The sequence below is a fragment of the Cardiocondyla obscurior genome, linkage group LG08 (assembly GCF_019399895.1).
Source record: "Cardiocondyla obscurior isolate alpha-2009 linkage group LG08, Cobs3.1, whole genome shotgun sequence".
Classification (NCBI taxonomy): domain Eukaryota; kingdom Metazoa; phylum Arthropoda; class Insecta; order Hymenoptera; family Formicidae; genus Cardiocondyla; species Cardiocondyla obscurior.
Window position 1 is genome coordinate 1448009 of NC_091871.1, and position 12603 is coordinate 1460611.

General features: G+C 38.0%; 5 protein-coding genes across 13 annotated transcripts; 3 read left to right on the forward strand and 2 right to left on the reverse strand.

Annotated features, from left to right (window-relative positions):
* The first annotated feature begins 5 nt into the window (after positions 1-5).
* Positions 6-3253, forward strand: LOC139104880 (dnaJ homolog subfamily C member 11). 2 transcript variants are annotated; one of them, XM_070660622.1, is made up of 8 exons: positions 6-165; positions 566-695; positions 834-1077; positions 1150-1478; positions 1600-1807; positions 1879-2440; positions 2501-2630; positions 2700-3253. In XM_070660622.1, the coding sequence occupies exons 1-8, from the start codon at positions 94-96 to the stop codon at positions 2720-2722; spliced, it is 1698 nt and encodes a 565-aa protein (XP_070516723.1). In that variant the 5' UTR covers positions 6-93; the 3' UTR covers positions 2723-3253. The 2 variants fall into 2 exon arrangements, with proteins under 2 accessions (XP_070516723.1, XP_070516724.1); XM_070660623.1 differs by having other exon boundaries at positions 1168-1478.
* On the reverse strand, positions 3231-5161 carry LOC139104889 (uncharacterized protein C1orf50 homolog). Of its 6 annotated transcripts, none has more exons than XM_070660641.1 (5): positions 5021-5161; positions 4650-4730; positions 4461-4570; positions 4166-4384; positions 3231-4049 (listed from the first exon to the last, which is right to left on the reverse strand). In XM_070660641.1, the coding sequence occupies exons 2-5, from the start codon at positions 4702-4704 to the stop codon at positions 3861-3863; spliced, it is 573 nt and encodes a 190-aa protein (XP_070516742.1). In that variant the 5' UTR covers positions 4705-4730; positions 5021-5161; the 3' UTR covers positions 3231-3860. The 6 variants fall into 6 exon arrangements, with proteins under 6 accessions (XP_070516742.1, XP_070516739.1, XP_070516740.1 ...); XM_070660638.1 differs by having other exon boundaries at positions 4461-4573; XM_070660639.1 differs by lacking the exon at positions 5021-5161 and adding an exon at positions 4830-5012.
* Positions 5162-5223: 62 nt separating this feature from the next.
* On the forward strand, positions 5224-5916 carry Tapdelta (Translocon-associated protein delta). Its single transcript, XM_070660643.1, has 2 exons — positions 5224-5485; positions 5617-5916. The coding sequence occupies exons 1-2, from the start codon at positions 5237-5239 to the stop codon at positions 5875-5877; spliced, it is 510 nt and encodes a 169-aa protein (XP_070516744.1). The 5' UTR covers positions 5224-5236; the 3' UTR covers positions 5878-5916.
* Positions 5917-6001: 85 nt separating this feature from the next.
* Positions 6002-7596, reverse strand: LOC139104885 (proteasome assembly chaperone 2). The gene is made up of 2 exons (XM_070660631.1): positions 6717-7596; positions 6002-6622 (listed from the first exon to the last, which is right to left on the reverse strand). Exons 1-2 carry the CDS (start codon positions 7047-7049, stop codon positions 6221-6223), a joined length of 735 nt encoding a protein of 244 aa, XP_070516732.1. The 5' UTR covers positions 7050-7596; the 3' UTR covers positions 6002-6220.
* Positions 7597-7686: 90 nt separating this feature from the next.
* Positions 7687-12596, forward strand: Clc-c (chloride channel protein 3). 3 transcript variants are annotated; one of them, XM_070660611.1, is made up of 11 exons: positions 7687-7829; positions 8517-8620; positions 9103-9268; positions 9462-9811; positions 9896-10057; positions 10156-10443; positions 10601-10783; positions 10850-11064; positions 11140-11700; positions 11789-12166; positions 12252-12596. In XM_070660611.1, the coding sequence occupies exons 2-11, from the start codon at positions 8531-8533 to the stop codon at positions 12340-12342; spliced, it is 2484 nt and encodes an 827-aa protein (XP_070516712.1). In that variant the 5' UTR covers positions 7687-7829; positions 8517-8530; the 3' UTR covers positions 12343-12596. The 3 variants fall into 3 exon arrangements, with proteins under 3 accessions (XP_070516712.1, XP_070516713.1, XP_070516714.1); XM_070660612.1 differs by having other exon boundaries at positions 9468-9811; XM_070660613.1 differs by lacking the exon at positions 8517-8620 and having other exon boundaries at positions 7689-7829.
* Positions 12597-12603: the final 7 nt, after the last annotated feature.

Below are 12603 nucleotides of genomic sequence, written 5' to 3' on the forward strand. Positions count from 1 at the left end.
ACCTATAAAAAAAAGCTGGCCGAAGAGAGCGGACGCCCGAGAGGCCAGCCGAGACCCCTTCGGTGCGCGCGTGCGAACCCTCGACTTTGAAAAATGGACGACGAGAGCGACCAAGAGACCACGATCGAGGACGACTACTACGCGTTCCTGAACATCGCGAGAAACGTGAGAGTCAGACCCGTTCCGCGCGCGATTTCGCTTCAATTATTATCAAAGGGGGACTTCGGAGATCGGACCTCGATGTCCCTCTCCACGTGACACCTTCGTCGCTTTCGGGCTGACGTAACGGCGACCCGGGGGAACGTCCGCTTTCCTTCGACGCGACGAGTAATGGCAGAGATAAGCTCGGGAAACGTTGATATAGTTTGGTCAGTTTGCGCCTCTGGCGTATTAATCCTGCTGCAGAATGTCGGGTTGTAGAACCGAAATTTATCTGGCCTTTTGCATCACTCGCTGGAAGATGTTACTTTAAGTCCACACCTTTGACTCGTTTTTTTCACGAAAATTATTTATTTATGATGCAATTCCATGTTTTACATCGTAACGACTGCTTCTTGTATTTTAGGCCAGTCCCGAGGACATCAGCAATGCATATCGTAAACTCAGTAGACTCTATCATCCAGATAAGCATCGAGATCCAACGCTTAAGAAAGAAGCAGAGGTTCTGTTCAATCGTATAAAGAAAGCTTATGAAGGTATACTGCTGATTATTTCATCCGTTATTGCTATTTTTTTTTTTTTTTTTTTAAACTGTGCCACAATATTTTAAAATAAAATATTTTTATTAAAAAAAATTTTATTTTGTATCTTGAAAATAATACTGCGCGTTACAGTACTGAGCGATCCGCATCAGAGAGCGATTTATGACTCGCTGGGAATTCGTGGTTTGGAAACGGAAGGATGGGAAATTGTGCAGCGTATGAAAACGCCTCAAGAGATTCGGGAGGAATACGAGAGGTTGGCGAGGGAAAGAGAAGAGAGACGACTTCAGCAACATACCAATCCCAAAGGCACTGTAACAGTAAACATTAACGCCACTGATCTCTTCAATAAATATGATGAGGATTATAGCGATGGGTAAAATTGATTGGCTTAATAATAAAATTTAATATTAAATTTACAAATTACAGTAATCATAGGTTTATGAAGTGATGGATCTGCTTTCAGCGGGTTCTTTTCATGCATCGAAGTTAGCGGAATGTCATTCGCACAATCTATCGAAGCACCCCTTACCTTGAGAGATACTGTAACTATGTCAGGTCAGCTTGGGACTCAAAACGGTACGGGTAATGGATCCATTAATGTCTCGGCGAAGCGGCTGATATCCTCGAAGGGTTGGGTCGAAGTCGAGGTCGGGGCTGGCAACGGCCCTACGTTTTCCCTCAAAGCATTTCGCACGTTAACGAAGCGATTATTTTGCGATGGTGCGACAATACTGCAATTCACATCGCGCGGCGTGAAAGCTGGCTACGTTGGGAGTACGTTTACTTGCGGTTTTCATAGTATAATTGTAATCATGTAATTCTTAGTCTTCTCTTATATTCGCGTGTTCATTTGTTTCGCACAGGGAAATATATTTAAAAGGAAATTTATTTGCAGCTCTCGCGATGCAGTTAGATAAACATACAGTGGGGTACCTCACATACAGAGCCGGTATTCAAGACGCTATGAGCACTATGATTGTGAGAGACACGTCTCGATCGTACACGGCATTTTCTATACATTTCGGACTCCTACATTCTTTCGTCAGCCTTAATTATACCTATAAGATGGAAGAAAAGCAACTTAAACTTCGTGGTAGTGTCAAGTTAGTATAATTAATATTATTTTATTGCATAAATAATAATTGACCGTGCATAATCACTTTATAATTTACAGAGCTGGAACGTTTGGTGCATTTCTCGAATACGGCGCTGAAAAAAAAGTTTCTAAGCACAGCTCGGTTTCGGCGGCTGTACGTATCGGCGTCCCAACTGGCGTTACGTTGAAACTTAGATTGAGTCGCGCTTCGCAAGCGTACACGTTTCCCATTCATTTATGCGATGAAGTTCTTCCAGCGCCAGTCTTTTATGCCACTGTAGCACCTATAATCACTTGGACAGTCATTAAGAAACTTATAATCGATCCCGTGGTGAAAGAGCGGACAGAGCGCGAGAAGGAGAAACAGAGAGAGTTGAATAAATTTAGAATGTTAGAGAAACAAAGGGAAGCTAAGGCAGCTACCGAATTAATGAAGGAAACCGTCAGCAGGATAAGACTTGAGGAGGAAGCCAAGAAAGGATTAATTATTACCAAAGCATTATATGGTCGATTTGTTTATCCTCAACAGGATCGAGCTACTTCAGAGGAGACTGGGCATAGAGATGAAGTGATAGACGTAACAATTCCTTTGCAATGTTTAGTCAAAGATTCCAAATTAATTCTTCACAAGGCATCTAAGGTGCGTTTTTATAAATAAAAAAAAAAAGTAATATTTTATAAATAAAATATATTATTACAGAGCCAACTACCTGGATTTTACGATCCATGTGTAGGAGAAGACAAACAACTTTTGGTACAGTATCTTTTCCATTCTCAAACACACGAATGTGTTATACAGGATGATGCACCTCTCAGGATACCAATCTCGTGTAAGAATTTACTTGTCTGTTATAAATTTATATTTAATAATTTGCTGATATATTATTTACATGTTTCAGCACACAAAGTAAATACTACTTGACATACAGATTCTAAACCAAAACCCAGTCGTCGCAGTTGCCGTCATTGATTGATTGATCGATATTACTTCGATATAAAATTTGTTCATTTTTAGAGATTTAATTTTTCATAAAGGATAAAAAAGAAATTAAATGTTTGTTGATCCTCAAGCTTGTACATTAATGTTTTCAGTAAAATGGTATTTTAATATTTGAAAATTATATTTTAACTATGTTAATAGTTTTGCAGATTTTTAGGAAGAATATTTTATAGAAAGAATAGATCCTATATACAGTAGATGTTCAATTATGCTCGTGAATTTCTAATCATGGGTTTTACTGTGATGCACTAATTTTGCTCATTGAAGTCATTTCAAATAATTTAGAGAAAGTATAAAGTCAAACCTTGAACACAAACCCTATTTACTGCCTATAGAAATGTAATGTTATATATGCCATATGAAATAGTTTGTGTATTATAATTTCAAAGATCATATTGATCTTTTAACAGTCAACTAAGGATTATTTCGAGTAAAAAAAAAAAAAAAAAAAAATCTGCCATAGCTACATAGACGTATTACATGCTGCTTAGAAATACATTTGTTAATTAACTGCATAACCTGGATTAATGGACTTACACCGAAGTTAAAGTATTAGTGTACGTTTTATTCTTGTACAAAATAGATATTGTTTTGAATGAAAAAAATGTATATAATTATATACATAACCTGAATAAAATTATGTATATAATTTATGATAATATAAAACAGATATCTATATATATATATTCCAGAGTTGTAAAAAAAAAGTCACGGCAAGTACGACTACTATTACTTGTAGCCGAAAAAGAAAACATGATTACCGATTACAAGGCGGAGTAATCGTAATAAATCGATAATCATGTTTTTTTTTCGATTGCAAATAATCGTGATCATCCAGTTGTTGATTATCGAAGTAGCCGCTACTTATACAGCTCTGATCTATTCTATATACTTATATGAAATATATTTGTATGTACATTTACAAGTAGGGAATTATAAGTAGCTCGATATTATATCAAAGAAATAAATTTACTTGTTGAGTTACATAATGCTTAATTTATCGAACTAAATAAAATTTAAATATATTGTGTTTGCATTAATATAATTCACTAAATTGCAGTTAGACGCCACTATTTGACGTAATTGATTGCCAAAAGTCGTTTGTAGTTGTATCAGAAGGTAAAAGTTTTTGAAGGAAGTTTAATTCGTTATCCTTTACTTGCAATTGCGACAGTGGAGTCCACGATCGATCGTGTTCTAATCTAAAAGAACCCTTGTAAATCTGTGACGGAGCTGAATTACCCCATTCCTGTATGGACAAACATAATTGGTAAGATAAATATTTATTAATATTAAAATAAAATTTCGTAAAAATCAGTAATACCGTATTATTACTGATTTTACTTTCGTAAAAGTACTATTTACCTCCGGGCTTAGCATAGAAAAATAAAATTGTCCCGATTCCCGCTGATACAAATGGTAAATGTGACCAGTCTGTTTTACAAAATTGCAAGCAACATAATGCAGTTTAGCATTACGTTCTGCCTCTAGTAAAATATCTTTAGCTTGCTTTTGTAAAAATTTGATTTGTTCGGCGATAACTTGTAGCTTATTATAAGCGTTTGCTTTTACACAACTATCTGCCTGTATAAAAAACATAAATTAATAATTTTCGTAATAATATAATGACTAACTTAAATAATAAATTTGCAAACGTTGCCTTTTCAATTTCTGCAACCAGTGCCATTAAATCCTGCCGACTTGATTTTGCCACGGCGGCTGGGTCGAGCAACGTTAAACCTTGTGGCTTAACATTTCTCTCCACTAGTGCTACTGTAACAAGAAAACGCTCGTTATTATTATACATATAATTATAGTACTTAAATTTGTTAATTATCACAAATTATACCTTGATTTGAAAAATTATTTTCTGTAGATGTATCCACTGTACTATGATCATCCATTATACATATAATTATCTATAATCATGCTGCAAAATCGTATAATTAATGAAAAATAACATTAAAAGAACACGTAAATTTTTCTTTAATTTTTAAATAACCTAAAACTAACTAAATAAAAACTTTACAAAATTGCGCGATGTTAGTTTACTCCACCGAAATTCGTCGAGATAAGCACATTGCAGATTTTATCACACTTGATATTATTTTTTTATAAGTGAAAATGCTGCATCGTGTGAATAAAAAAATTCAGACATTTGAGCGAACTGACTCGAATCTGTTTGGTTTCGTGCAGCCAGTTCAGTTGAGAAATACGCACCTTTGAGCCAACACGGAGTCACGCCAATCTCATCGACGTGGCACGTTGGGTGCCGGAGTGGAGTGGGCCGGTTGGTGGGTAGTTGGAGTAAACTAACGCGTGTCCCGCGTGTTGGCACTGTTAGCAGTCGCATACTCCGAGTACTCCGACCGATATTCATCGCAAACAGCTGTAGTGTCGCATTCGTTCGAGTATAAACCCATTAAAACCGGCAGGATGAACAAGCTCGTACTTTTCTGCGCATTTGCGAGTTTAATTTCCCTGGCCTTTGCCGAAACCTGTCAGAAACCGGAGGTCGTGGCTTCGTCGTACGTGACGGAGGATGCCACGGTCCTCACAAATGTCGCCTTCACCATGCAATTCGTGCTGAAGTGCAGCAACGGCGTAAAGGGAATCAGCTTGTACGCGGAGGTTGAGGGCAAGACGCTGCCGGCCGTTCGGTTGAGCGCTGATAACAAATATCAGGTAACATGTGTTACTTTCTGGCCTTAATTTAACGTAAAGAAATCAAACCGGGCCGCGTTTGAAATGAATAAAGATCGTAAAATCATCAATGATAAAATAATACTGACGAAATAATTTTACTTGTGTATTAGATATCTTGGACGGAAGATGTTAAGAAGGCAAGATCTGGCGATTACTATATAAAGCTGTACGATGAGGAAAAATACGTTGCCGTTCGCAAAGCAATAAGAAACGGGGAAGATCCAGATAGCGTGAATCCCTTGACGGTGGTCGTTCTTAATAATCCGGGTGTTTTCCTCGGTCCTTGGGTGAATTCCGAATTTCTAGCTGCTTTCCTAGCTATACTCGTATCCTATTCCGCATTCACCGCAAAGTACAAACTTCTAGCGTAGGAAATTTTGTTACTAAAAAAAATAAATATTTAAACAAAAGGTTGCAGCAAGTATTTGTGTGAAACCTGAGAAATTAAACTTAATAAATTAAGATCGTTTATTTACGTTTGTAAATACGAAAAAGTCGGCGTATATTACGATTTATTGTATTCATTCCATAAAGAATTAAGTTTCTCCATATAAAACACTTACAGTCTCAACTTTTGTACAATAAGGCTGTTATATAAAAGATTTAATTTACACTTTCAATTGTTAAATTGAATCCAGGCACCACCATGTAACCGTAACAAATTTACTATTGTCTTAAAATTAATGGAATAATATAAACTATGTACACGTGTGTTCAATACAAGTCCTGTGACGGTGGCCTGCCAAACAAATGCTTCCAAGACAGTGGATACTTCAAATTATTGCTACAGCTCGCTTCTAATATGCGTATCCACTGATTCAAATATTGCACAAGAGCCACCGCGTCTTCTCTGTTGTCCCCCTCCGAGCAGAATTTGAACAGGACGGCGCAAGGAACGTTGGCGCCTGATAAGAAAGTGAAGAGGCTTTTGGCGAATCCGCCCCCTGGTATCTGCAATCTTTCCTCCCCTTTCGGCGGATGTGAAATCCAGTTGAGCTCGTCGAAGAGCTCGCCGGCCTTTGAACGTAAGCCGGCAGACGCGACGTATCTTAATTTAAGATGCTGTGGCTGGACTTCTTTTTTAACGTAATCGTGACTGCTTGCTAGAATAATCACCTGCAAGAAAACGTTTTGTAGAAAGGAGGTAAGTAAAAAAAAAATAAAAAATTGGTGAAGGAATTAAAATACATTTGCGTTTAAAGAAAAATACCTTGGCTATTTTTTTCTCAGTGACAAATCGTCCCAGTTCGTTGAAGAATTCTGTGAGCTCGCCTACGTAGAGCGACCGGATTTGTATGACAACGACGCGTTCTTTGCGCCCTGCGTAAATGTCGATCGCCGTGATGAGCTCGCTCGAACACTCGTCGTAGGCATTCGCGCCGACGATGGGCACGAATGACGGGGTGAAAATTTGGCCGATCTTCGGGAGGTTAAGATTCGAAACGAGTAAATCGACGGACAACTGCCCAACGTTGCCGACCGCCACCGACGGCAAAATGAGCGTGTAGCTCTCCAGGTCGATATCTTGCGTTAATTTGATCATTTTTGGGATGATAATACTATTAATTTAGTTACAACCTGAGTTAAACACTGCCGAGCGTTGTCTCGCACATCGGAGTATCAGTGATGCGTCTCGACGATGATTCGGACGTATTTTAATACCGGCGAAATCCGCCCGCCGCTGTTACTACGAATCGTGGATAGATCGGAAAAATATTATTATAAAAAAATTTATTAGTAAGTACTCCTCGATGATTAATTGATCGGATATATTTTAAAATAAATTAAAATAAATTATTTTTTATTTAAATTAAAATTAAGTAAATTAAATTAATAAAATGAGATAAAATAAAATAAAATAAAGTAAGTTATTTAAAAAAGTAATAAATTAGATTAAACTAATTAAATAAAATATATTAATTAAAACGCTTTCAATCGCGATTGGTCGATTCCTTTGTGCGCAAGAGACTAGTTAATCACCTTATAGTTCGAACAGAATAGTTAAAGGCGATTGGTTAATTTCTTTCGGTCGGTGTCTATCTCTCTTCTTTTAATACAGAAAAAGAGAGACAATCTCTACAACTAATGCAGCCAGTACACTCGAGTAAAATGGACTTCCAGCCTTACGCAGGACTTTCTACTTCGTTATATTATCTTTCGGAGAAGGGTGTATGGACGTGTTGGTGAAGTGGCCACTACGACGCAGCTCTTACCTGCTTTTAACGTCGCGGTACTGTCAAATTAATCGGATATAATCTAATCTGGGACATGGCATGGTGATCGTGCACAGATAACACCTGGAGGACTTCTCCTTTTAAAAATGGTGAGTGCGAGCCGAGACGAGCTAACGGAGAATAACCTCGTCTCTCCCAAGGAATGAGACGTCACGCGAGAGGCAGGTTCACTAGCTCGAAATTAAACTCCGCACGGCTCGAAGCATAACTAGCATGACTTGTCGCTTGCCTTCGCTCACCTGGGCCGCGACTACGGTCAAGAGCGAGGGGAGAACTAGTCGTCATATGGTGTACCCTAAGCACCTTGTTGTGTCCTTTGTATCTCGTTCTTCATCCTGAACTCTAACCTTGGAAATCATTTTCAGTTGAACCTTGGTGTGACGATGTCAATTTGGCATGATTTCAATTGGTCTTCAGTGTTCTGACTATCTATTTTTTTTTCTCCGAACAAGATGCAAACCACAAGTCGTTAGCTGGCAGAGAGACGTCGAGTTTCGGGGGAGAAACAAGTGCCTATCTTGTTTCTCGTTACTTGCAGCTTGTGCCACACATGTGCAATTTTTAATTCTATTCATATCTTAAATACGTTGTTTTAATTACGAAACGTGCGAATTAAGAGGATTATAAGAAAGCGGATTAAGTTGCATGTCAATGAAACAGTTAGTATTGCGTGGCGCCGCCGACTCTCGACTTCTCTTTGCCACGTAGAATCTTTATAGCTGATCCTTGTACCTTTTTTGAGACGGGAAAATAATACCTTGCTTGTGTAAAATTAGATTGTCATGATGCCATGGAGAAGTTCCCGCTGAAAGCGTCCTTGAACTCGGCAATCCTTCATTCGAACGCTAATGCCGTTACATATCATTCCGTTGACGCAAAGGTACGTTGTTGGTATTAATCTGCAGCTTCTTGTGTTGCGTGGTACAGACTACACCGCCTGAAAAAATTTTTTTCCTTGTTCAATGTGTGATCTTTATTTTTATCTTCTTCATCCTGCATGTTTTTACGTGTTTTTATGTGTATTAATACTCTGTGTATATTTTTATACAAGGCGTCTGGTTCGTTTTATTACTTCTGAAATTTGTCGATAGATCGAAAAATTTTGAAAGTGACAAGACGAACCGTACATCCTGTATATCAAAGCCAGAGCTGTAAAAAAAAAAAAGTAGCGATTATTTATTCAGCTCTGATCAAAACTTGTCGAATATACTTTAAAAGTCATAAATCTTATTTTATTGAGGCAAACTTTTTATATTTATATTTTACGTTAAAATATAAAAGCCTAAAATATACAAATAAATAATTTTAATAAGTAAGAAGAGTAAAAAATGAGCAAATATAACTAACGAATTTTGTTTTCAGAACATAAAGTATGGTGACGTTACAGAGGATGTACGACTGCGAACCGGAATTGTAAGACGTGAGACAAATCTAAGTAGCGACGACGACATGTTGGATATCAATCACACTCACTCAGATAGCAATGTGTTATCGGATTGCGTCCGCATTGACGATGCATCTTCCCATAGTAAATTTATTTTATAATATATTAAATTATATTAAATTACTTTTGCACCGTTCAAGCTTTTTATTTATTTTTAAACAGAGGTAAAAGAATTTCCGAAGCTAGCTTCTAACTAGTTCAGTAAATTGCACGAGCCTCATACAGAATTTATTGTTTCACGTCGTTGTTGCGAAATTTTCTGAATTTACCTTAATAGTTTCAGTTGACTCCGACGACATACCCGGCATTGGCCAGTACGATGATTTCCACACTATCGACTGGCAGCGGGACATTGCGCGCGATAGAATGCGGCACCGCTATATCGTGAAGAAAAAACATGATTCTATTTGGGGATTGATCAAGGGCGCTCATGACGCGTGGTCGGGATGGCTGTGCGTTTTACTAGTCGGGCTTTTCACGGGAGTGGCGGCCGGCGGTATAGATATCGGCGCTTCCTGGATGACAGATTTGAAATTCGGCATCTGTCCGCAGGCTTTCTGGTTGAATAAAGAACAGTGCTGCTGGAGCTACAACGAGACCACATTCGACGGCGGAAACTGTTCGCAGGTCAACACAGCTCTATATTAAAAGTTAAATAATAAAATAAGTAATTAATATATTTAATTAAAAGATATAATTTTTTTTTTATAGTGGTTGACGTGGCCCGAGGTATTCAGTCAGTCAAAAGAAGGCGCAGGACCTTATACAATATCATATTTATTTTACACGGCATGGGCGCTCCTGTTTGCAGCACTTTCTGCGTCTCTCGTGCGAATGTTTGCTCCTTATGCCTGCGGCTCCGGTATACCCGAAGTAAATTTATTTCTAAATTATTCTTTTCTTTAGAAATACAAATATATAATCCGTTAAAATAATATAACATGCTTCTTCATATATGTCTTTTTGTTTAGATAAAAACAATTTTGAGCGGCTTTATTATCCGCGGATATCTCGGTAAATGGACACTGATTATTAAATCAGTAGGTTTAATTCTTTCCGTATCGGCGGGCTTGAGTTTAGGAAAGGAGGGCCCCATGGTACACATCGCATGCTGTATAGGAAATATATTTTCTTACCTATTTCCGAAGTATGGAAGGAACGAAGCGAAGAAAAGGGAAATTTTATCTGCCGCTGCCGCGGCAGGAGTTTCCGTCGCTTTCGGAGCACCGATCGGCGGTGTCTTATTTAGTTTAGAAGAGGTAACTGAAAATAAATAATATTAATATAATTTTATTAATAATATTATAATTTAATAATTATTTAATAATCCTATTTTAATGTTGTAATGTTCTTATTAAACAGAAGCTCACAAATTAATAGTTACCTATTTTCTGAAATTATATGCGTTTGTTTTAGGTCAGCTATTATTTTCCATTAAAAACCCTTTGGCGATCGTTCTTTTGCGCTTTGATTGCCGCTTTTGTACTCCGTTCCATAAATCCGTTCGGAAATGAACATTCAGTATTGTTTTACGTAGAGTATAATAAACCTTGGATATTCTTCGAATTAATTCCCTTCGTTATGCTCGGCATAATTGGGGTACGTAATTATTTAATCGTTATTAAATTGTTCAAAAATGTGTGCCTGTAACATAATTTTTGACAGGGAATAATAGCGACGTTATTTATCAAAGCGAATCTATTTTGGTGCCGATATCGCAAAACTTCCAAGTTAGGACAGTATCCCGTTACTGAAGTGTTAATTGTAACCGTGGTGACGGCAGTAATTGGGTATCCTAATCCTTACACAAGGATGAATACCAGCCAGCTCATTTACTTGCTCTTTAGCCAGTGTGGAGTGTCGAATGCTGATATGTTATGGTTGGTAGATCACATTCAAATATTAATTAATTTAATTAAAATTTTATTTAATATAGTAATATTTAATCCGAACAGCGACTACAACAGAAACTTCACCGCTGTAAAGTCCGCGATCGAGATTGCTGCGGCTGGTCCAGGAGTTTACAAAGCTATCTGGCTGCTCGTGTTGGCGCTGATATTAAAACTAATTATGACGATATTCACGTTCGGTATGAAAGTCCCGTGCGGCTTGTTTATTCCCTCGCTCTGCCTAGGGGCGATAATGGGCCGTATTGTGGGAATAGGAATGGAGCAGCTTGCTTACAACTATCCTCACATATGGATGTTCAGTGAAGAGTGTTCTATGGGCGTCGATTGCATAACACCGGGATTGTATGCGATGGTTGGGGCCGCGGCTGTTCTCGGAGGTGTAACCAGAATGACTGTCTCCTTAGTCGTAATCATGTTCGAGTTAACGGGCGGTGTGCGGTACATTGTACCTTTGATGGCCGCGGCCATGGCAAGCAAGTGGGTTGGCGATGCTCTCGGAAAACAGGGTATTTACGACGCTCACATTGGCTTGAACGGATATCCATTTCTGGACAGCAAGGATGAGTTTCAGCACACGACTCTGGCGGCGGACGTCATGCAGCCGAAGTAAGATTAAATATATTTTGTTATATACAATTTTACTTAATTTTTATATACTCTATGTATGTTTTTTTGTATAATTTTATTATGCCAGGCGAAACGAGGCTCTTCATGTTCTCACTCAAGACTCGATGACAGTCGAAGACGTGGAGAATCTGCTCAAGGAAACGGAGCACAACGGCTTTCCCGTGATAGTTTCCAAAGAATCTCAGTACCTCGTAGGCTTCGTTTTGCGACGGGATCTCAATCTTGCCATTGCCAACGCCAAGCGGATGATCGAAGACATCAGCAGGCAGTCGCTGGTCATTTTCACCAACGGGAACAACGTCCAGAGTTATTCGCCGCCGCCCTTGAAATTGAAGAAAATTTTGGACATGGCCCCGATCACCATAACAGACCAAACTCCCATGGAAACCGTGGTAGATATGTTCCGAAAGTTGGGGCTACGTCAAACTCTAGTTACACACAATGGGTAAGTTTTTATTAATGTTATTATTAATATAACCTTAACTTAATTAGTAATATTAATTTATAATCTATCGGAATTTCGTCTGTAGACGACTACTAGGTGTAATTACGAAGAAAGACGTTCTAAGGCACGTTAAGCAGCTCGATAATGAGGACCCAAATTCTGTTTTATTTAATTAAACAGTTGCTGCAGCAAATAGCCAACTTGAGATTATAAATTCAATAGCGTAATAAAGTGAAAAGCATATTTACAGAAATAATTTATATAAATACAATTGAAATGTATTTTATCTACTCCGTCAATCTATCTGCACACTTGAATTATCACATCACTGTACGTAATTAGGTAGAAGTAAGCGTGCAATAGATTTAGATCGTTGAATTTGTATATCGTCTTTATTTGAATGAGAAACAGGAAAGTTTTTTTTTTTTTTCTTTATC

Excerpts from the sequence above, each read along its gene's own strand:
- Tapdelta (XM_070660643.1), top strand. The coding sequence starts at position 5,237 with ATGAACAAGCTCGTACTTTTCTGCGCATTTGCGAGTTTAATTTCCCTG. Across the intron at positions 5,486-5,616 it reads GCGCTGATAACAAATATCAG|ATATCTTGGACGGAAGATGT; the intron begins GTAACATGTGTT and ends CTTGTGTATTAG.
- Clc-c (XM_070660611.1), top strand. The coding sequence starts at position 8,531 with ATGGAGAAGTTCCCGCTGAAAGCGTCCTTGAACTCGGCAATCCTTCAT. Across the intron at positions 8,621-9,102 it reads ATCATTCCGTTGACGCAAAG|AACATAAAGTATGGTGACGT; the intron begins GTACGTTGTTGG and ends TTTTGTTTTCAG. Across the intron at positions 10,444-10,600 it reads TCTTATTTAGTTTAGAAGAG|GTCAGCTATTATTTTCCATT; the intron begins GTAACTGAAAAT and ends CGTTTGTTTTAG.
- LOC139104880 (XM_070660622.1), top strand. The coding sequence starts at position 94 with ATGGACGACGAGAGCGACCAAGAGACCACGATCGAGGACGACTACTAC. Across the intron at positions 696-833 it reads TATAAAGAAAGCTTATGAAG|TACTGAGCGATCCGCATCAG; the intron begins GTATACTGCTGA and ends TGCGCGTTACAG. Across the intron at positions 2,441-2,500 it reads TTCTTCACAAGGCATCTAAG|AGCCAACTACCTGGATTTTA; the intron begins GTGCGTTTTTAT and ends ATATTATTACAG.
- LOC139104885 (XM_070660631.1), bottom strand. The coding sequence starts at position 7,049 with ATGATCAAATTAACGCAAGATATCGACCTGGAGAGCTACACGCTCATT. Across the intron at positions 6,623-6,716 it reads CTGAGAAAAAAATAGCCAAG|GTGATTATTCTAGCAAGCAG; the intron begins GTATTTTTCTTT and ends GTTTTCTTGCAG.
- LOC139104889 (XM_070660638.1), bottom strand. The coding sequence starts at position 4,704 with ATGGATGATCATAGTACAGTGGATACATCTACAGAAAATAATTTTTCA. Across the intron at positions 4,574-4,649 it reads AAATAATTTTTCAAATCAAG|TAGCACTAGTGGAGAGAAAT; the intron begins GTATAATTTGTG and ends TTCTTGTTACAG. Across the intron at positions 4,385-4,460 it reads TGGTTGCAGAAATTGAAAAG|GCAGATAGTTGTGTAAAAGC; the intron begins GCAACGTTTGCA and ends TTTTTTATACAG.